General features: G+C 44.1%; 1 protein-coding gene across 1 annotated transcript; it reads left to right on the top strand.

Annotated features, from left to right (window-relative positions):
* Positions 1-489: 489 nt before the first annotated feature.
* On the top strand, positions 490-22,973 carry SCARB2 (scavenger receptor class B member 2). Its single transcript, XM_035543947.2, has 12 exons — positions 490-720; positions 7,258-7,415; positions 11,172-11,319; positions 12,823-13,011; positions 13,786-13,877; positions 14,374-14,493; positions 15,478-15,656; positions 16,213-16,331; positions 17,696-17,769; positions 18,923-18,974; positions 19,608-19,766; positions 21,850-22,973. The coding sequence occupies exons 1-12, from the start codon at positions 604-606 to the stop codon at positions 21,886-21,888; spliced, it is 1,446 nt and encodes a 481-aa protein (XP_035399840.1). The 5' UTR covers positions 490-603; the 3' UTR covers positions 21,889-22,973.
* The last annotated feature ends 38 nt before the right edge of the window (positions 22,974-23,011 follow it).

The following is a 23,011-nucleotide window of genomic DNA, read 5'->3' as shown; positions in this document are numbered from 1 at the left end:
GGAGAAAGGGATACATCAATTTATTGCTTATGAGAGGCTTAACTGATCTGTATTGAATTAGGGTAGAAGCTGATCCCTATGAAGCTTAATTCACTCTCGAGGCAGTTTCTGTTCCCTACAAGTTTTCCCCTAACCATATTCCTGAGGGGCAGCTGTTTTTCTGCTCGATTTCCAGAAAACCTTTGAAACACTCCTGCTGCATCCAGAGACGCCCACTAGCAGGTCCATCCCGAGCAGGCAGGAGGAATTCCTGCCAGCAGGAACGAACAAATGCCTTTTGGGACACATTTCCCCCTTTCCTGACCAGCAGAGCGTGGTGCAGCGACCGAGGAGGTCCCCGCACCACAAAGCCTCCCGTGGGCAGGGGCACGGCCGCTCCCCTCGCTCCCAGCCCACCGCCGAGGCCCTCCGGGCCTTGAGGATCCGAAGCACGGACCGGGAGGGCCCGGGGAGGCCCGGGGGCTCCTCCCGGCCCGTCGGCAGGCGTGGCGAGGCAGCCGCCCGCCCCTTGCGCCCGGCCCGGGGCCTGGCGGCGGCTGTGGCGGCAGCGGCGGCGGAGGCGGCGGCGGCGGCGGCTGTGTCCCTGTTCGTCGGGTGGCGGCCATGAAGTCGCTGTGCCTCGTCACGGCGGGGGTCCTGGCCCTGACGCTGCTCATCGCCAGCATCTCCTTGCTGGTGGCGCACGTCTTCCAGTCCGTGGTGGACCTGCAGGTGAAGCAGGTGAGAGCACGGCCCGATCGCCACCCCCCCGTCCCTCCTGACGGGTTTATTCCCTCCGCAGATTAACCCCGGGAGGAGAAGGAGGGAGGGAAGGGGCTGGTGGGTGGCGCTGCCAGGCTCCCTCCTCGCCCCAGCCGCGCTCGGTGAGGGCCGGAGCATCCCCGGGGAGCGAAGCTCCCGGCCCTGCACCGCCTGGCCAGGTGGGGGCTCGGGCTGGGCTGGGCAAAAATCCAGTAAATATGAGTAAACATCAGTTCTGTCGAGGCAGCTTTGCTGGCTGTGAGGCAGCTGCTGTAATGAGGGGCCCGCTCCAGAGCAGCAACACGTAGGGAGAGCAGGGAACACCTAAAGCACCCCTCCTGCCTCCTGTTCTGCGAGGTCTATCATAAATTTCTTGCAGCTTTCAGACAGTGGCTTGTTCTGCTGCTCTGTTTATTGCTGCCTGTACAGCGCTAGGTGTGCTCTGGATTGAAGCGCATGGTAGTTCCCCAGGCTGGGTGGTGGCAGCGGGGCATTTCACCCTGCTCTTTAAAGCTGCTTGCAGCAAACTTTGGGAGCACCCATCCTGGCGTTGTTACAACTTCAGAGCTCTCATCGTTCATGGTCTGCCTTAGCTGTTGTTCCTCTCTCATGCTGGCCCTTTGGGTTTATATGGTGGTCCACTGAAAAGGATCAATTGCAATAGTGTTAGAAACTCCCCTACTTGAAGCACTTTTCATTAGCTATTTCCTTTAAAATGTCTGTGAAGCATGTAAATTATTACTAATCTGCCTAATCTGAGGAATATTGTCTCTTATTCAGACAGGGAAACCAAGAGTGCTAACAAATGATGTGATATAACCAGTGCTATTGTCTAACTGGTGACAGAAGTCTGCTTATCCCCTGTAATGTCCTAACCGATGCGCTGTGCTTTTCCTCAAGGTATTGACAGCCAGCATTTCCTAATAGAGAAGCTGTATTGTGTTATCTTACACCAATTTGGCTTAACGAGGGCATTTTTAGGTTGGTAGTCAGTTTAAAACAAGTTGCACTTTGAAATGTATCCCTAAAGTTTAGGGGATAGACAAAACCAGGCCTCCCTAGGTGTCGTGTAGCCTGCCAGGGTGTCAGCAGCTCTTCGGGAACTACTCGTGCAGCTGCTCCTGCAGTGTTTGTCCCCAGGTAAGTGCTTCTGCCCTGCTGGAGCACAGCATGGGGAATGGGTGGTTTATCCTGAAGTCATCCGACTGTCAGCTCATGCCTTCTCCAGGCAGTCTGAAAGGCAGATGTGAACTGATGTGAACGTCTGTGTATGCAAAGCTGTGTGCAAAGCAAACCAAACAGTGCAGCTTTGCGTAGACATCTACAGTTCCATCTCCTATATTGCAGGAAAGGAGTCTGTCAGCCTCTACATCACAGCAGATGTTAGGGCTTCAAGTCTATTTCATGCTCTTACCACAGGAGCAGTGGGGTAAAAAGAAATAGTTTGGCAGCAGTGTAGGACTGTCAGGAATTAGGTGTGATCCTCCTTACGCGTATTATCTCTTAGCTACACAACTCCTTACCCTTAACGGTTGATTATATAAGAGTAACTTCGTAGTTACTCTGCAGAGCTTTCAGTAATGCAGGATGCAGTTCCTAGAGCTCAGTCTTTTCCAGCTTAGTGTTTTTCAGCTCGCACTAGCATGCATCTCCGTTGCACAGGATCAAGCATCTTGCTCCCCGTGCTTCCCAGTGACACCCTCCTGAACAGCTCTCAGCCCCAAAGCAGTGTGCTCCCTCCCAGTCACTCTGCTGATTCTGCTGCTTTCCACGTGCTTTATCCCACATGAGCTTCTTCTCATTTGTGTGTGGCCTAGGAAGTTGCTGTCTCTTGTGTAACCATGTGTGCAGCTTAGAAAATCTTGTGCAAATAGACAAATCTCAATTTTGCCTTTGCAGTGTGGCAAGACTAGAGCTTTCTGAGCTCTCTGATTGCTCTGAAGTCCAAGGCAGTGGACAAGAAATGTCATCGGTGCTCATGAGTTTCATGCTGGCCCCTCTTACCCTCCACACCCTCTCTGCAGAAAGAGGTTGTCCTTTACATGGGGTAGTTCATGCTCCTTTGAAGGCTTTCCAGCAGTGCTGACTGATAGTAAATTTAAATGAATGACTGCGTTATGGACCAGCTGAAGCACCTGTGTGTCCAAACCCAGGACCTATGCAGCATTGAGGATAGGTCGGCTTGAACCAGGGGATTTGTGTGATGCATCCTTTCCAGGCAAAGCAAAGTCTGTTCGGGAGGACAGCAGGTGTATCGGAAGGCTGGGGATCCAGCAGGGTGTCAACTTTGCACCCCCTGGAAAGTCAGTAGGCAGATGTGTGGTGACAAGGACAGTGGAGCACCCTTTCCAGAAAGGATTCAAATCTTGCCGATTTATTCTCTGTCTCACTTGTCAGTCTTACTGGCTTTTTGTGAACTTGAGCACCACTGGTCCATCTTGTCCAGTATCTGTTAGTTACCAGAGGTAGCAGCTGAAATTCCAGCAAATAATGGGAAAAAAAACTGGAATGAACAAGAGTAAAATTGCTGCCCACAGGTGAAAAGCCTTCCTAGCTGCAAGCAGTGTTTGCTTTATGCTCTATATTTGTTATATGGTTATGGATTTTACTGCCATAAGCATGCAATGTATGACTATAACAACCCTTGAGCTATGCACCTAATGCGAAACTTGGGCAATCAGCCCTTGTGCCTTTACCTCAAGTGTTCTGTTTATGCCACATGCCTCACACTGATAAATTTAGAAAATGGTTTGTCTTCTAACCCCTTGAAATTTCAATGGGCTTTTGTTGCCAGCTGTCCACAGCTGGATTGTCAGGAGTATTTGGGGCCCAAAAGGTCAGGGAAGATATTTTATCCCTTGATTTATTTTATGGATTGATGATTTTTAGATTTTGTTTAATGTGAAATACTAGACCGTGGAGGCTTAGACAAATGATGAGTTGAGATGCTTCTTTTGAACAGACAGTTCCCAAAGTGCAGGGTCAGAAAAGTCTGCTGGTGTTGGTCTGAAGGTTTTACTGCTCCTTTTTACTGAAGGTTTTTACTGCTCCTACTGCTCCTTTTAAGAAGCTGCAATTAAGTTCTGTCACAGATGGATGTATAAAACTATGTCCTAGAACTAGATCATTTTGCAGTTCCAGGAAAAAAAAAGTATATGTATATATTTAATTTTCTGTACAAGTTCCAAAAAAGTTCAGCATCATTTTCCACTCCAATCAACACCACCAACTGCAATTACATTTGGGAGCATAAACTGCCTTTTTTTTTCCCTCTTTGTGAGGACAAGGAAACACCAGAGAATGCAACTGGTGCAAATTCAGGCCTGGCATGATAAATAAGTCAGCAGGACAGATGTTTTCGTACACTTGAGATGAATGTGGACTCCACTTGGAAACGACAGCCTCTGCTGTGCTGCTGAGTGAGGACACAGCATGATGTTATCTACTGGTTTTGGGTGGTGATCTTGCAGTTGGTGCACCTTTGCATCTCCATGAGACAGGATCTCTGAGTCTGAGGCCTCTCTGGGCTACTGCCTGCAGGACTAGTGTCTGACATGAGGTTTCTGAATCCTCTGTGTGCCTTGTTCCTGCATGTAAATGTATCAAGAGAAAAGGCCTTGTTCAGTACAGCAACAATAACTGCAGTGGGGCTGTATCTTTTACATATTTCAGATTAAACAGCAGTCCTATGATCTAGTATTTTGCAGCCTTCCTAACCTAGCAGTGACCACAGCCTCTGACAAAAAAATGATCGGTAACATCGGATCCTACTCTTCTGTGAATCAGTCAGCAGAGCTGAACAGAATGCCATCAGCTGAGGGACATGGACATATGTTTTGTTCAAAAAAAACGTGCTCATATTTTTCTCTTAGGCCCAGGCTGTTTAATATCGTGTGGCAGACCCAAATACCCCCGATACCATTTGGTGAAAAATTGAAGAAAAGAGCTTGCCATATTTTATTATTTGAGAATTTCATGGCAGTGTATCTGAGTCCTGCTCAGAAGTTTGTGAATCTGGGTTTACAACTGGTGTTGTCACTGTACAGAGCTAAAAATACACTGTCATTGCTGTGGGAGATCCAAACAGTGTTACGCAGATCCAGCAAATAAATCACCAGATGACTTGGTTTCACTACCCTTTTGCTCTGTAGCCATCTCCCAGGGGATCACTTAAGATTTCAAAATCTCAGGGACCTGCATTTATTTATTTATTCCAGAGAAAAACTCCTTCATTCCCTTCCTGTTAATGCTCTTTGCATGTAGTGTGGTGCATGTGTATATGTATATAGCAGGAGAGAAACTGATGTTACATTTAGCAATTCGTCATCAAGGTGGGGAGCTTCTTGTTTTCGGTCTAGCTCAGGAGAGTGGCATGGGGCAGTGACCTCCCTGCACCTAGTAAATGTCATCCCTCTCATAAAGGATAGACTGGAGCCTAAAACTGGAATTAATATGCCTGGGGCGCGCTTGTATTTTTTAAATGTTGACAATTTAGAGGGAGTAATAATCTTTCACTTTAATTGCCTTGTATGAGAGCAATTTGAGCAGCAGACAGGTGCCCTGAATACGCTTACTAGTTGATGGGGAATAGTACAAATTCCTAGATGGGGAGAGTTAAGGTCAAGACAGGCAAGAGTTAGTCTTTTTATCAGTGTCAAGCTTATGCTCAAATGTATTTCATGCGCATGAGAAATGTGAGCTGTACACAACTTATGAAAGGAGCAGATATCAGACCTCTGAAACCCCTGACTTTGTACTGTGGTTATTTGTGTATGGAGAAAAGCTATCTCAGTTATCTCTAGGTATCTTAAATACATTGCTGTGTCACTCCCAGCCCTTTCTGGTAGTGTCATGGAAACAGCATGCCTGATTTAGTGAGATTTTCTGTTCCTGATCCTACAAACCAGCTTCATGCAGGCTCTGTCTGAATACAAACGTGAGCCTCCTTGGCATAAGATTGCAAGAAAACAGGGTCAAAAGCATTGATTTGTGTAGGAAATGGTGTATACGAGATGCTGATAGTTCTGAAGAAATGCACGAAGCACCTGAAACATGCCTAACATTATTTTTTGTGGTGTTCACAGAATGCAGGGTTTGCAATTCTCAGAGGAAAGCAGTCTGCAACTGCAGAGTACTACCAGCTGGGTTGGCTTTCACTGCCATTCAGGAATACTGCTGCCATTCCAAGCTCCTGCCAATACGTTTTTCTTTTAAAAGGTCTTCTCTTTATCAAATCATTCAAAATTAAAATCTGCATGCAGAGAAAACAGCTCCTTCAGTGGGAAGGCCAAGGATGAATCCTGAGGCTGTAGCTGATAATCCTGTAGCTGATAAAGTTAAGACCCCATAAACAGTAACCAAGACATGGCAGCTGGCCAGTTTGCCCTGCCTTTGATTTTGTACTTACAATATTTGACTTGTTTTCTCAGAAGAATAAAAAGAGCAAGTGTTGACGAGACCCATTTAATTGCAAATTATCCCCCCCTCCCTTCTTCCGCCTACTAGTGTTATGATTTTCGAAGATACAGTTTTGTTTGTACTTATTCCTGAAAATTCCACTCTGCAAGCCTTTTTTTTTCTTAACTGTAACACTGGCAGTAACAGTGTTAAAAACGTGAAAAGCTTTGATTTTGGTGGCGGTGGTGACGCTTCTGTAGTTGCAGTAAATTTTATATAAAATTAAATGATAATAAAATAAGGAATTGAGATCTGTGTTAAGTGTTCCTAATAGAGCCACGTGCAGGTACATTTGTGACTTTCCTTATAACATGTGGTGGGTAAAGGAATTATTGAATTGTTATTTAAGTGCTTCTGTATTAAAACAATGATTTGCAGCTCCTGTTTTGTAGGCCCACGTTGTGTTGAATACAAAGAATCTCTGCCCTATTCAGAGACCTCAGAAAAGCATGAATCCCAGTCTGCTTAAATGAAAGAATTTTCTATCACTTACAGGTTTTCCTCCCAGGCCACTGAGAAACGAAGTCCAATTGCTTTGGAGACAACCTTACAGCTGTACTGGAATGTGACATTCTTAGGCAAAGAAATCATAAACACAATGAATCTAAGCTTCTTTTCTGACCTTGTTCCTCCTAAGATGTCTCTTGGGACTTCTTGGCCTCACATTGTTGGTTTCCACTTCTTCTATCTGTAATGTGGGTATGTTTTGTGGTGTTTCACACCAGGTTAGGTTTTTGCTTATATAGAAAGTGCAAGAGGATCATTGTGTAACAGCTGATAAGTCTTCATTCTGAAAAATGTCAGGCAGAAGTGTTTGTAGGAAGAAGCAGAAAAACAATCCCAACAGAAGTATGCCCCTAGGCTGCAAGCATCATAGCATATGCCTGATTTTGTTGGTATTTAGTGAGGTGCTTCAAAGTAAAGCACAAAGTATTTGTAGAGTTGGGGTCTCCAATCATGTTGCTTGTCCTTGTTCTGAGGACAGAGAATTCCTCTCTTTCCTGTAAATGTTATTCAGTGTCTATCACTAACAGCTGATTTGTCTTTCTCATGTTTCAGGGAACAGTATTAAAAAATGGCACAGAAACCTTTGAAGCCTGGGAAGATCCTCCTCCACCAGTCTACATGCAGTTCTACTTTTTTAATGTGACAAATCCGTTAGAAGTGCTTCAAGGAGCTACTCCTCTTGTAGAGGAAAAAGGGCCTTACACCTACCGGTAGGACCATTTCACTGTGTTCACATTTCACTGAACCTGTTGTGTGTAAGGAGGCAAAGAAGTGAGATCCAGAATGTTTGGGATCCCATTCTAGGAGAAAACCTAGCTGCTAATGTGTGCTTGAAAATTTATTCAACTGAGGATGGTCATATGCCACCTGCACAGTACAACTCGGCTGATACATCAACAGCCTGCAAGCAGTTTCAGATTCAGCCAGGGTCTTCTGTTAGATTTAGTGCAAGATTTTGCTCGTGTGCTGCTGCTCCTCAGCTGCTGAACACAGAGGAAGTTCTCTGCATCGTGGCCTGCTGTCTTGTGAGGGAAAAGGCAGTGACTGGTTGAGATGTAAGCAGAGAGGAGTGTTGCATAAAAATGTGATTCACTCAGAAACTAGTTCCTAGTTGAAATTGCACAACTCATATCATTAAAAATGTGGACAGAAAACTAGTTACAGAGTGGAACTAAAGGGAACTCCCCTAACCAGCCCTCACTATGAAACCTACTTAGATTCAGAAATATCTAGTATTCTTACAGATGGCAGGACTCAGTAAGGCCACGTGCAGTGTTGGAGCTTATCTAGCCTCCATGACTCTCCTTCTGCATGGTATGGCTCCACACTGAGCAGTCTGAGTCTGCTGCATGTGGAGAGGTTTCAGTCCCCTTACAAACAAGTTTTCCTTTGGAGCTTCATTCTGCTCCACTGCACGCAGCAGTGTAAAACCAGGAGCAGTCCTGTGGCAGGAGGTGTTACAGTCTTTGAACACATGGAGGTAGGAGAACCATGGCAAAAATGTCGATTTCTTATTGTCAGTCTCACTGGTCAGACATTCATTCAGACCAGTTTCAGTGCCAGAAGGAGTTGTCTCTACCTAAGCTGCAGAATGATCAGGATCTGGTTGTCAGTATTTTTAAAAATATTGTAGAGTAAAAGGGAGAGCCTTTCGGGCTGCCTGAGTCTCTGCAGTATGTCTTCCCACTCTGTTCTCTCCTCCTACAGCTCAGTTTTGCTTCACCCTCTGCCCTCAATCTTTTCCCATCTCTGTTTTTCATTACTGTGTCTGTTTAGCTTTGGCAAACAACATGTGCTACTCTGGCAAAATACCTTTTATTAGATAAACTCGTAGAGGTGGGGAAAAGATAGAGAAGCTTTCAAGTTCCCAAGCTTTCCTTCAGGTCTTTGTAGTATAATGCTGATAATTAGTCAGCAGGAGGATAAACAGGGCTGCTTCTAGATGTAAAAGACCTACATGAAACCTCATAGGCCCTTGCTTTTCCGCACTCCCATTCTCTAGCTCCTTTTTTCCCCTTTCCTCAGCATCTTCCAGGCGTCACACACAGCCTGCTTTGTGAAGCTGCACCTTACCCATGAAGGAGTTCTGTGGGATGGACGGGGCTGCCTGGCTTGCTCCGTGCCCGAGGGGAGGCCCAGCCTGAGCTGCTGTTTTGTGGCTCGCTGCGAGCCTTCCCCTGCAGCACACGCCACAGGCTGGCTGCATGTGATCGGGCTGGGGCGGGCGACGCAGGCGCTCCCCGACTTGTTTATTTCCGAAGGAGGCAGGCTGCTCCTTCCAGCGCTGCGTGTTTCTGTTGCTCCTGCCTCGCTTGGTTTGCCCGCTTCTGACGTGTCCGAACAGGATTCGACTGTGCTGTGCTCTGCCTGGTGGAAGAAATACCAAAGTTAAAAAGCTGGAGTGCTCTTTCCTAGCAGATTCTTTAATCCTTGCTTCGCTGCTGCTGCTGCTGTACCAGGCTGTTGGCGGTGGGTGGGGAAAGAGAGGAGGCGCATGGGAGGAGAGGGAGAAGGGAGGGATGTTGCAAACATACTGCATGCTAGAGTCACAGAATGAATACCAGGTTAGTATGTAGCAGAACATCCAAAATGCTCTAAAATGAAGTGCATGGCTCAGTGTTTTATAAAATGGGCTACTGGGGAGAAAGGCTGGAAGGGAACCGTCCCTGACAGGCAGGGGAAAAAGTCTAAGTGTGGCAGAGAGGAGGTGGGACAGCTAAATACAGTCTCATCCTGCATGGTTAAGCTTCAAACAGTTCATAGGTTTGACCCGTATAAATTGTAAACCCAGTTAGTGCAGACATAGTTTCTGTACCTAAAATGCAGTAGTGCTTGTCTTTTTGTTATATTTGCAATATATAAAATAATTCATTCTGAAGTGCACGCTGCTTGCCTGCCAAGCCCCAAAGAACACTTGAATATTATCTGGTCTTGGACACATTAACAGTTTTTTGTCTTTAACATCTGAGATCCTCCTCCTTGTGTCCCTAATCGGGGAGTATTATTTTCCTCTGCAGGCTTTTTAGAGTTGGAGAGGCTTCTCAGGCTAACTCCAGCCTATTTTAGGTAAGGCACTTCACAACTGTCCATTCCTATCCCCTCAGTTCAAGCCCTAGGCTATAGAGTAAATCGATGTGAAAGAGACTCTTGCCAAATCGAGCTGGAAGTGTAGCCTGACCAAAATGTTCCTAGGAGGTAGGGATGCTGAAGAGCAGTAGATACACTGTAGTTTTTGTAGGGGAGGTGGGAAATGGTTGATTTCTAAGAAGAATAATTTCATGGGCCCTCCCAGTTTGTTTTAAGTTAGAAAGACTGAACCAGAGTGATACAGCCTGTCATGAAGCTGCATTAATTAGATCTAGTGCAGCCAGGATAGCATCTAGGATCTGAAATGAACGAAGAACATCACAGCACAGGGTCTTGCAGAATAATTCACCTTTGCATCTTGGGATTTAAAATTTACTCCGGAGGCAAAGCAATGTAGAAGTCAACAAACTCTTGATTGAATGTGGACTGATGAAATATGGTCTATTTCACCTCACTCCTATGCCGAAAGGATCACACCATGAGAAGACAACCTGCCACTGCTGTTTTCTGGATTGCTGAAGATTGATATGCATCTCATTGTGAACCTAAGCCTGCCAGTTCTGCAGAATTGTGGTTCTTGTTTGGAAAATGGTCCTGGCCATGCACTGAATTATGGTTATGACATGTGCTTCAGGGTGATTAAGATCTGACTCCCTTACTAGGCCAGCAGGTAGCATTTGATGTTTCTTGCCAATTGGACTTGTTTGTCAGCAATCCTGAGCTTTTTGTTGCTCGTTTGTAGCTCGTTTGTTTTGTTGCTTAGACAGTACCAGAAGCAACCTCCAAACCCATGAGCAGTTCAGGGCAAAAAAAAATCAGTTGAATTTCTGCTGCATCCAGGATTGCTACCTCACAATTAAAGGAGAAGAGCTAAAACGAGGCTTGTTCTGTTGTTGTGTCACACATAAGCCCAGAAGCCCTATTGCAAAGTACGTGGACACCAGCAAAAAGATTCTGGTAGGTTCTTAGGTCAGGTTAATGAGACTTAGGTGAAGCCTACATCTTATTTTGCCTGGGAGCAAATTTTGTCTGCAGCAAAGAGGCAAAAGCCTTATATATAGTGTCTCTAAATCCTTCTGTACTGTCTGAAATTGTTCTCTTTCCTTGGAGGTATTTCAAGACAAGGTAAAAATATGAAGTGCAATTAGGACGTGGGGTGGCATTTTTGGAAGTACCCTGTGAGGTCTAATTCAGCTCACGTTGACACAAAGGGGAGTTCTGTTGCTGACAGCAGCAGCAGCAGCAAAAATGGACCAACTGCCAGTGATCTGAAAATCCTACCCTTCATGTGCTTAGAGCAGTAGAATGGCCACAAGTTGCAATTAATGTCATTTGTACATGTTTAACTTGCTTACAGAGCAAACTTTCTTGTTTTTCAGAGAATACAGGCCAAGAGTGCATGTTCAGTTTTTGGACAATGGCACCAAAGTATCTGCTCTGAATCCAAAGACATATGTATTTGAGCCTCAGAAGTCAGTTGGAGACCCTGAAGTGGATCTCATCAGAACAATTAATGTTCCTGCAGTGGTGAGTTCTCCTCTGTTTCTGCTTGGAAGTCATCCTAACTCACTTTACACCTACAGCTTGTCACTCCGTACTGTCTCTCCCTTTGTGGTAGATAAAGGTGATTGAAGAACTAGAGAGGCAGCTTATGTCTGAGGCAGATACTGCATTCAGTTTTGGTTAGGACTGTTGTGGGATTTTTTTGTTACATTCTTCTTTCCCCATACACCTCTTGAGTGTTAGTACCACATTCCTGTGCAGAGAGCTGAGAGCTGACACACTTAAGAGATGAGCAGAAATCAGGCTTGTTGGGTTTTCGTGACCAAGTGAAATTAGGAAGTTAGTGATCTCAAATACGTAGGAGGAACTCAGACATTTGAATGAGAAGGCTTGGAATATTTGTTTGGTTGGGGTTATTTTGGTCAAAATGGCAAAAATTGCCTCCAGCCCTGCATCACAAACTGAAAAAAAAAAGAAAAAGTAGTAGGAGGTTTCAGATACCACTGAATGAAAAGATGCTGCAAGAATAAAGTTACAATTAAGACAGGCACCCCTGATCTGTATTAGGTGAGACAACCTTGCAAAGACAGTCTCATTCTGGTGATGAGAGGCAGACCATTATTTTTGGTCTCGCACAGGGATAGCGTGAGAACAGGCAGATACAAAGCTTTCATACCTTGCGAAGCAAATGAGACAGTACCGAAATACTTGCTGGTTGTGTAACTAAGCCTTTACTCCCCATACTAGTTTAGTTGACTTCAATTACAGGGTGCATTCAGTTTTGCCTGGCATTTCTAACAATGTCTGTCTGATTTTATGAATGAATACATAAATTCTCTCTATATGGCATTAGATAGAACACAGTTTACTACGAGTTGCAAACAATACAGTCACTGTATTTACAGTTCCTCCCAGGCATTTGAGTGGTAGCAAGTATTATCTCTTGTTCAGATTTTTGACTGTGATGTACTGTAACAGGCTGTACTGGAAGAACTACAGCTTGGTTCACCCAAGGAATATCTTTCTCCTTTTGTTTTTGCCTTTTTTTTAAATACGTTGTAAAATTACTACAAAGGGAATAAATTCTGGTATTGTTTGCATTTTAGAGAAATGCCCATCTTTACAGGCTTTGCTTTTCAAAATGTAAACCATAATTTCCTAAGGCTGAAATTCAAAGCGCATCTCCAGCTGTAATATACCTGTGAAATTCAGGCTGCTTAGAAAGCAGTTTTGCACGTTTCACTTTAAATGCATTCTTAAGCCTGCAGAAGTCAGTCGCACAGAACCAGACTGATTGTGTGCCCATGCTTAGCTGAACAGGAATCTGCAGGAGCACATCCCTGGAGGAGAATAGCTGAAGAACCTGTTAGCCAGCACATTACTTGCCGCAAGTGGAAATAGTGAAACTGAAAATACAATTCAAACGTGTGCAATGCTGAAATGTGTGTGTCTGTGTTTGTATGCAGCTGTAATTATTTATTCTACATGAAATCTGACCATTTTTCACTGATTCTAATCCCCTGGCAGACTGCAATGGAGTGGACCAGGGCAACCTCTCTTCAGTTTGCCACAGAGGTGCTGTTGCTCATATACCAAGAATCCCTGTTTACAGTTCGCACCGTGCATGAATTACTGTGGGGCTACAAGGACAGGCTGCTGTCAACCATTCATCTTCTGCATCCCGAGATCGATCCAGTGTTTGGTTTCTTTAATAAGGTAACTGGCGTACGAGACTTTCGGATGCTTTAAATTAGGGGTGATGTCATTCCTACAGAGCTGGGACTGTCATCACCCGCCAGTGGAGAAGGTTGCTCCCAGGCTGAGGCCAGGAGGCAGGCTGCAGAGGTAGCAAAAGGATGTTCCCTGTTCAGTTTGGCTGTGTTTAGGCACTGGCCTGTGGCACAGCTGCGAGTGTTTTATCTCACTTCCCTTTGTCAAATATGCATAAGCTTTCCAAGAGTGGATGCAAACAATTCCACTGTTGATTGTGCTCGCTTTGAATAACATGGCCTTTTTGGCACCACTTGTGCAAACTATCAGAAAATTTCCTGACCAATTTCCTTCGCAGTAATTAATTGAGATCACATGTTAGTTCTGTGCTGTAGCCATTCCTGGCTTCCACTGTGTCTCTGTAAGTCACCTTGGGCCGGGAGGACTCCTTGTTTCTCAGAGATATCTACAACACCCAAGTTATTTTCTGTGGGTTTATTTTGTTAAAGACTGCTTTTTCAGTGGCAAATTTCAAAGGGTAAAAAAGGCTAACGTAATGTTGCATTCCCTTCACTTGGGAGGGGTGGGAATTTAGCACAGTCACGTCCACCTCACTTATATTTAAGGTGAAGTTTAATGATTTGCACTTACCTCAGGGGAGTCCATCACTCCTGTGGTGGATTTGTAGTGATGGCAGCTCAGTCTCCTGTCACCCTGTTGTTACCAGTCAGGTGTTAAAGAACAAGTGGAGTGATTAAAAAATTACGTATCTGTTTGCAGATGAATGGAACTGATGATGGAGAATATGTTTTCCTAAGTGGGGAAAGGAACTACCTTAACTTCTCAAGGATTGTGGAATGGAAAGGAAAAGAGTAAGTTTTTCACTGTGGTTAGGCCTCTGTCAAAATCTGCCACTTTTCACATTTTTGTTGAACAAGAATGTTCACCTTTACATTCTTTACAAAAAAAAAAATCAATTTATTTTGTGGTTGTTGGTAGTTCTTAGCAGCTCTTAGCTCAGACCAGGCCTCCAGTATTTCGGTATGGGTCATATAATTATGAAAAGAAGACAGCCCCTGCCCCTAGAGAACAAACTGCTGTGAGCACTTGCCTCTGAACCCCTGACTGCCCCATGGCACAGGTTACCCTCCCTGACACCCCTCCCTGGATTCTTACTTGCCTGGTGCCAGTTTAAAGAGAAGACAAATGCAATTTAAACCCATTTTAATTCCCCTTGTTGTTAGCAGAGCTGAGGCAATAGGACTTAGCACTGTACAGGTCTGATTCTTGTTTGCTCAGACCATAAGCTGGCCTGACCACTGCTCAGAGGTCTTTTAACCCTTATTCTCTTTGCTTTGTTTTCTTCAGGTCATTGAATTGGTGGACAACAAAGTCATGTAACATGATCAACGGAACAGATGGGACATCCTTTCACCCACTGATTAGCAAAGATGAGAACATTTATATCTTCTCCTCTGATTTCTGCAGGTAAGAAAAGGAAAACATCATCACTCAGGCTTAACAGCAGAGCATTTATGTCCATTGATGTTGAGGTTTTATGTTAGGCTAATATTTTTCCTTCCATTGTTTTATTTAGCAGGGTTAGCGTCCAGTATTCATTTGTGTTATGAAGGATGAGAGAGATAAACCAAAAATAAAATAAATAAAGTAATAATAATAATAAAATCTGTATCAAATTAAGGATGTGTTATTTGTAAAGAAGGATAGAGTGAAAATTTGAAAGATGACTGGAAAGACAGGCTGGACTGTCTGGCAAGGCTTGTAATGAGGGGAAGAGGATTTCTATGAACCTTGCCTGAAATTTCTTTCTCTCCAAAATCTTCCCTTGTTCTGCTTTTTAGAGAACCCAGATTGCCTTCTTCAAAGATGTGTGACTTGAAGCAGTGCTATTTAAAATGCAACAATATTCAGAAAAAAAGCATGGTGTTTCCTTCTTTATGTTCCACCTGCTGGTCTCCTCCCTTCCAAGTTTCCCTGTCTGTGGAGAATGAGAATGATCTGAAATTCTCTATTTAAATCAATACGGATGTGTGTTATGCTAAATTCAGGACTCGCCAAATTTGTGCCTCCCCTCTGTTCTGTCTTGCCCAACCGTGTTCCTTGCCTTGTTCCTCCCAGTAGCACGCACCAGCACTGCCTCACACAACGCATAATAGGAACACGGGGACATGGCCGAAGCCCCAAAATGCTAAAGTCAGGTGTCAGTATCCCTGGAGCAGCACAGTTAGCACAGGATTGTCCATTTCTTGCAGCAGCAGAATGATGAGGTGTGTATGTGATGATCAAAAGCCTGTTAAATTTAACAGAAGATCATTGGAATGGGCTTCGGCCAAGGCCACAGCTTACTGTAAACTGAAGTAGATAAGTAGGCATCAACAAAGAGACATCTGCAGCAGATATTAGCATATTCTCAAGACTAACAAATCTGAGTCTGGCTTCTCTTTCTTGCAGATCTTTTTACCTGGTGTATGACAGCTCAGGAAGCGTTGCAGGCATCCCAACCTACCGCTTTGTGCCCTCTCCTATGGTGTTTGCCAACACCACCATTAACCCAGACAATGCTGGATTCTGTGTGCCTCCAGGAAACTGCCCTGGCACTGGGGTCCTCAACGTCAGCATCTGCAAGCAAGGTATGTTACCAGGCGGTGGAAGCAGACTGAGAGGACATCAGCAGCAACATATTTCTCCTTTCTGACTGAAAGAAATGAGGACAGTTTGGTGAGGCCTGTAGGGATGTGACTGTACTCAGTGAAACTGGTCACCAACAAGTGGTTGGTTAGTGTTAAACTGCAGTAATGAGGAAATGTATCTGAGGGGAGATGTTCATGTGAGATGTCATCAGCTCCAGCAATGATATAAATCAAAGAAATCAGAAGGAAGTACCAGGGTCCATACTGAACAAATATGGGCGTTTGTAGTCTGCTCTTATCCAGGTAGCTGTCACATCTGCGTAGTTGGATGACCAGTGAAAAGACCAGCATGCAAGCCGTGAAGCCGTGCTGATGCTGCACAAGGGAACATCTGGCTTCTTCTAAGGACTGGGCATCAGTGTTAATTCTGCAGCCCCAGAATGGACTTGCCTTTACTGTGTAAATAGCACAGTGCAAAGAGTTTTGAGGTCCTCAAAGACTTTCTCAAATCCTGTTCTTTTCTTAAATGGTGATTTTCGATGTTTTCACATTCCAGGTGCTCCCATATTTCTATCAGCTCCACATTTTTACCAGGCAGAGCAAAAGTTTATAGAGGACATAGAGGGCATGCACCCGACCAAAGAATATCATGAGACATTTGTGGATATCAATCCTGTAAGTACAGCCTTTTTTAAAGGGTAATGCAGTCAAATCCAAGCTCATGGGTTTAGGTCACCTTCTTGGATGATGTATATCGATGTAGCCTCATTGACTTCAGCAAAGCTGTGTTATTTTATGTGGAACTATTCAAATGTGCTTGTATGGAGCAAATTTTGCTGGATAACGGGAATTAAAATGCTCTTCCTATCATGCCTGTGCAATTAGAGATGCCAACAGGCTGGTATTGATGAAATGAAGAGGCTAAAATATTTCTGAGAAGCAGATGAGGCTACTTTTCCGGCTCACCCTGCCATCCCAGCCACTGGGGTATTGTCCTGACTGTATTTTCCCCAAGCTGAAGAAGCTGGGTATGTGGTCTAAGAGAACAGATCAATACTCAGTGGATGTTGGACTCAATTTAGATAGCATGGAGCCATGGAAGGAGACATGCAGAAGCATGGTGATTATGTCTTTCATGGAAGTTTGTGGGGTTTTTGGTAATCTCACTGTGAGATGTCAGAAATAAAGGAGCTTGCAGCTGATGGTCTGTGGTTTTACACTGTACTCTAGATCCACACATCTGAAGGTAGGTCAAGGGACAGAGCAAGATCATTACCTCCCCAGTTTACAGAAAGAGAGGAGTCTGACTCATCAAGCTGCTATGGAGGAAATTGCATAGTTTCTCTCAACATCTAGTGCGGATGCTGCTTGACATCTGATTTGGTGCCAAGCTCTTTCTGTTATGCAGCTCTTTTGAAGTATTAGTGTAAAACGAGCTCTGCGACTCCTCGCTTCCATCCGCCCCCACAGACTAAATTTGGCTTCTTGAGCAAGGAGCATTATTTCTGTGCACCCATTTGCAACCTTTACTAAAGCAGTGGCAATACTGTGAGAAGTGTTTCATTCTCATCACCTTTGTGGCCGTATGCTCCCATTCATTGTGGTCAGTATCTCTTTGTCACCCTTCAAACAGAAAGGTTTCTTTTGTGTGAGATTGCAGGGTCTTCGCACAGTATTCAGAGACCAGAACAAGCAGCAGTAGGTGATAGCCTTTTTCAAAACTACAGCTAGATCTGAAAGAAGGGGGATCACTCTGTAGCTTAAGTGTGGGTTCCCCTGTTTCTGTTATAGCCTCTTCACATCTACTTAATTCAGAGGCAGACTGAAATCTGGGCATATGAGATACAAGAGTATCTTGCAAGATTACCTTCCCTTGGTGAAGGGAAATAAATAATAACCCTAAGTGGATCTTATATTGCCTTGTCAAATCCACACCAGTGTAACTGTTACATTGTATTCTCCTAATGCCTACTATTTCATGCTTACTCTTTAAAAATAATAATATTAATAATAATTCACTGCTTTCTTCTATTCCCCAGCTGACAGGGCTTGTCCTTCGAGCAGCCAAGCGGATGCAGATCAATGTTCATGTCAGAAAACTACCTGAATTTTTGTAAGTGCTGCAGGGTGGATATCTCAGACCTGATTTGATATTCAAAGTGAAGTTGTCTGCAGTGTTCAGATGGAATATTGGTTGGAGAGAGAAAGTGAGAGAGAAATCTAGTCAAATCTTAATTGCAAATGGCAGTACGCTCCTCAATCACAGACCAAGTGGCTATTGCAGTTCCTTCTGCAGAGTAAAGACAGTATTCAAGAAAAGAAGTTGCTGGAGACAGGTTACACATGATGCTTGTGGTGGCATCAGTCATATTACACTGATGCAACTCCAAGAGAGGGTCTGCCACAATGGAGTGGGGCTAGAGCTTGGAGAGCTGCTGCTCACTGCAGTGAGGACGTGCCATCCTATTCTTCACAGCTTTTAGAAAAAAATACTGCAGATGCCATCACTTCTCAGCAGTATCCACGTGAAAACCAAATGAAAAGGAATAACCCCTTCAAAGTAGAAGATCAAGTGGTGTGTCTCAAAACAGCCCGCAAGTCCTATCCAAAACTCAGGAGGGAGGGCTTAGGTCAGGCAGAGAGAAAGACCTTGCCTTGGTGACTGCATTGGTATGATAACAAGAAACCTTTGTCCTGAGACTTAGGCAGTCCATACAGCAATCCTTGCCACTTAGCTTGTTGGCACAGCTTTGCCACATATTATAACTAAAAAAGAAGTGTTTTAATTACCCCGATCCTTATGGGATGGTCAGTGTTTCTTCACCTTGTTTTCTAGTGGCCAGGAGCTGTTGCATTAAAACAACTTAGGAGCAAGCTGTTATTTCATGTGTGCCAAACTTTTTTTTTTTTTTACTGTTCTGTGCATGTTGTGTGGACAATAGTTTCTGTGTTTTACAAGTATGAGTAACCTTCAACATCGGCTTAGCTTAGCATTCCTGCTGACTGGCACAGATCTGTCATTCAGTAAGTTATTAATGAGCCCCTTATGGATCCCTTTTTTTCTTTCACCACCAAATCCCAAAACAGAAATAATTTAGCATTTTGAAGATTGAGATTGTTCTGCTAGAGTGGGGAGGTGAAAATCAAGTCCAGAGTTTCTCTGGGGACAGTTTCCTTGTTCATTGTTCTATTATAATCTGTCTTCAGAACCCTCACGTTGAAAAGTGGGAAAAGCATAATTTCTTACTGTTGTTTTTTTTACACAGTGAAACAGGCAACATCCGAACACTAATTTTCCCAGTGATGTATCTAAATGAGGTAAATATGTTATTTCTTTGCAGCATTGTGGCATGTTTATTCTTGCTGAAATACCGTCTTTGAGCTAGCCAGGAAAGAAATGCATGTTTTCCTGTTGCTTTGTATAGTGATAGGTAGGAAGCTGATGTTGTTTCTTACTAATATCCTCTTGCTGTTTGTTGACCATTGCATTAAGTTTAGTTCTGGAAAATACTCTGTCAGATAGGCTTTGTAATTGCAGAGTACTGGCCACGAGGAAGAGGCAGAAGGCTTGCAGGATCACATCTTTTTGTGTGGAGACATTCTGTGAATGCAGTAGTAGCACAGTCTGTGCTGTAGTTGGATCACTGCCTTCATTGGATTCATGGAACACTAGCTTTGATGATTCATGCCATTATTCCAGGTCTATATTATTGCTTACCTAAACTGAGCATTCAAAGTCACTACTTCCTTTAGAAATGCAGAACAGATTATCCCTCTGGCCACAGAAGGAGAGCTAAGGATTCTTAGAGGGAAGGTATATCAAGAAGCAATGAAGCAGAGGTGGAGAAGTGTGGAACTGTTGTTACCCTACACCTCACAAAAGTAAAATAGCCTAATATAAAGACGAACAGAAATCAGTCTTTCTTCTTTCTTCATCTTTCTCTGCTCCAGAGTGTTCTGATCGATGAAGCATCTGCCAGCAAACTCAAGCACGTCTTGCTGGAAGCCAGTGTTGTAACTGGAATCCCCTTTGTAATCATGGCTATCGGAATTGTTTTTGGGATTGTTTTTACTGTGCTCGTGTGCAGGTCCAGGGGAATAAGTGAAGAGGTAAGTAGCATTTGAATTCAACTTTGCTTACTGTGTGTTAGTCTGTGTTTGATTTTCTTTTGGTTGATTTTATTTCTTCAGTATCTTTTTGTACACAAACATTTTTATGTGTTGTTTTTGTTTAAAATGACCTTTCTAGGGAGGGGAAGTTTTAATAGACTCAGAATAAATGCATGAAAACAAAGGGATGCAGCTAATATACGAAACGTGGTAAGGCAGGTCCTATCTTCTGTGCCTAACTCCCTTGCTGATAGTAGTAAAAAAATAAAAAATCAGCCTGTCTAGAGGACCCCGAAGGGTAAGATGTGAAAAGTTCACCATATTTGCTGGACATTAAATCATAGGCAATTGGACAGTGTTCTCAATAGAAACAATTGCCTTACACCGGTTGATTATTTTTCTGAATCGCTATGCAAATTCATGACCAAAGAACAGATGACTTTTACAGACAACAGCACGCAGATAGTTTTATCCAGACAATGCTAGTTTGTACATCTATTTATGAAAAGTTCTGTCACAAAATGACACGCTGACATTAAGGCTGTTAGTTAGCAATGCTGAAAACTCAAACTTCACCCTGACAGTTAAGGCAGGAGGGTTCAGATGAGACAAACGGGGTACTCTAGTTGGCTGTTTTCTCCCTGTAGCTGCTGTGGTCTTAGTGTGGTCTTGCTCGTATGATGTTGGCTAAGTACCGTCTTAAAACCACTTGAGAAAGCACCATCATGCCTACTTCCAGAGCTCCCAGCTGCGCTGTGTCTGTGCTTCATCTTAGTCCGTGGGACCCAGTGCTGGTTAGGGGTGTGGTGGTGGTGGCAGCAGTGGCGGAGAGTCCTCAGCCTTCCTTCCTCGAGCTTTGAGGAACTGATCTCTGTCTCTCTTGCTTCACTCTTGCAGTTCTCTCTGGGCACCCAGGAAGCATTTCATGAGCAGGGGTTCTCAGGACCATACTTCAGGTTCCCTTACAGCAGATCCTTGTCCTTTTTCCTTGTTCCTTTCCTCCTTTTTCTTTTGCCCATATTTCTGGCAGGCTCAACTAGAAAATCAAAACTGTCCCATTGCCTGAGGCCCCTGTCTCAGGCATTCCTTCCCCTCCCTATGTGCTGGCTTCATACCAGCCCTGTTGGATGTTCCTGGATGCTACACAGTGATTAAAATGACCAAGTGACACCTCAATTTCATGTTTTCTCTGTTACTTTTGTTGCTTTTCCTGCAGACGTAAGAGTAACTCAGCCAGTTACAGGTCTGTTTGCAATGCACCTCCCACCAGGGTGGTTATGGTCTTTCATCATCTGGAATGTGCTATGGGGAACCGAGCAATCAGGCCTTTTCTTTGCCTGTGAATGAGCACATCTGCCATGCTGAGTGCTTGCTGAAATCCCTCTGGCTGGGGGATGTCCCTGACAGTTCAGTGAGCAGTGCCCAGAACTGAGCACACCACACCTCCAGATACACAGATTCCCTCCTCCCTTTCATCGCTTTCCCAACCTGCTCCACAGGCCTGCAAAGATGCGGCCTGAGCCTTCCCATTTATTTTGCATCCTTAATATCCTACTAATCAACGACTTGCCCCATCACTGCCTCATATCTCGCAGCTTCCAGGAGGACTGCTTTCTCTGCAGGATGTCTCTCGCTGTATTTCTTGCCCATTACCCACTGTTCACACTGTGAATCCTGCAGTGTGAGCCTTCTCTGGCCCAGCTGGCATGCAAAGCATGATCTTGGTAGGCCTAATCCCTGCTTCACCTCACTCACTGTCCTTAGAGAAGGCAGCATCCTGCCCTCCAGTGGGAGCAAGGAGAACATCCTGGCCCTTCCACTTGCCCCAGTCCCCTCCATCCCCTGGAGTAAGCAAATTTGGGACAGCTCTTTGTACCCCAGTGCCAGCCCCTGCCAAAGCTGCCGTCCACCCTCCAGCACCTCCCCAGCACAGCGGTGGTTCTCCTCCATGAAACTGCACGTAGAAGTAGGAGACGAGCTTTTTCCTATCCTGCCTGGAGTTTCAGAAATCCAGCTTCCCCACCGTGGAAGCTCTGTGATATGCCACATTTAACTTCCCTGTGTTAAAATTTCTTTCTTGCAGAGTACTGAAGAAGAAAGGTCCCCACTCATCAGGACATAGTAGTAGATTTTCTTTAACATGTGAGCTTGGAGAATAAATTATTAGAGCTGACCTAATAGCAACTACCACTACCCACCGTTGTCCACCGTGGAGAAACAATCGTGTCAAGTGTAAGTTTTTGTGGTATAGAGATGGAAGAGAATCTGGACTGTCATCAAGGAAGGAGACTTTTCTTACCAGCTAAGTTACAACTTTAAAACTACGTTTTAAAACTGCTCAAGATCCTGCTTTTTCAGCTCTGCACTCTCTTGTCCCTGCACTGACACCCATAGACGATCATAACCACTATATCAGTGAAAAGAAAAAAGGCCTGATTCATCACAGAAATGACGGGTAAATTTTGCAAATGGCCTTAGGAGCGTGGGCTGCAAAGTACCCTTGTAAAGACACCCGTATCACCCAGGAAGACCTGTCATATTTCCTGTAGGCCTAGTACTGTTTTTTCTGTAAAGTATTGCGCGCTGCTTACTACCAGTATGCACTGACTGTTTACTATTAATGTCATTGGTCTTTCCACAGAACTGATTTGTACGACTAATCCAAAATATTGCGTGAAACATTTTAAGTATCTGTAGTTACCGGGGAGAAAGAATCCAGTGACTGGAAATGCTTTTACGTACAGACCTCGTAACTGTTCTAACTCTGCACACAATCCTATTGCATGTTAGTGTTACATTTATCCTTGAGATTTGGATTTTTTTCCCTTCAACTAGAAAAAACAGAAGAAAACAAAACAAAACACAACATTTGTCTTGATGGTGGAAGGCACAAAAACGGTGTTCTTTTTTCTCTGGTGTTTGTGTCACGGTTCTCAGCTGTGTGGTTTAATATGAATGCAGATTTGGCGGTTACATTTATTGTTCAGGATAAAAGCACACCTCTGTATTAAGGTATGTGTAGGGCCTCGAAAAACTGTAACAGTTTTTTACTTGCCAAGTGGAAACTTGTTTTCAGAAATTACAAAAGTATTTTTCCCGTGGCGAAAGGGATATTCTAATTGGGAAGTATTTCCATTGGATCTAGATAGCAAAACACATTTTAAAATGTATTATTTTCTTCTAAATAGAGGTATTTTTTTTCCATTGTTTTGGTTTGTTGCTTTTTTGCCTAGCTGGTGCTTTGT

The sequence above is a fragment of the Cygnus atratus genome, chromosome 4, assembly GCF_013377495.2.
Source record: "Cygnus atratus isolate AKBS03 ecotype Queensland, Australia chromosome 4, CAtr_DNAZoo_HiC_assembly, whole genome shotgun sequence".
NCBI classification, from domain to species: Eukaryota; Metazoa; Chordata; class Aves; order Anseriformes; family Anatidae; genus Cygnus; species Cygnus atratus.
The sequence above is the reverse complement of the archived record's forward strand: the minus strand, read 5'-3'. Positions and strand labels throughout refer to the sequence as shown.

What these genes read in the sequence shown, in the direction of transcription:
- SCARB2 (XM_035543947.2), top strand. Translation starts at nt 604, where the DNA reads ATGAAGTCGCTGTGCCTCGTCACGGCGGGGGTCCTGGCCCTGACGCTG. An exon ending in TGGACCTGCAGGTGAAGCAG is followed by an intron (nt 721 to 7,257) that starts GTGAGAGCACGG and finishes CTCATGTTTCAG; the next exon opens with GGAACAGTATTAAAAAATGG. An exon ending in CCAGGGGAATAAGTGAAGAG is followed by an intron (nt 19,767 to 21,849) that starts GTAAGTAGCATT and finishes TCTTTCTTGCAG; the next exon opens with AGTACTGAAGAAGAAAGGTC.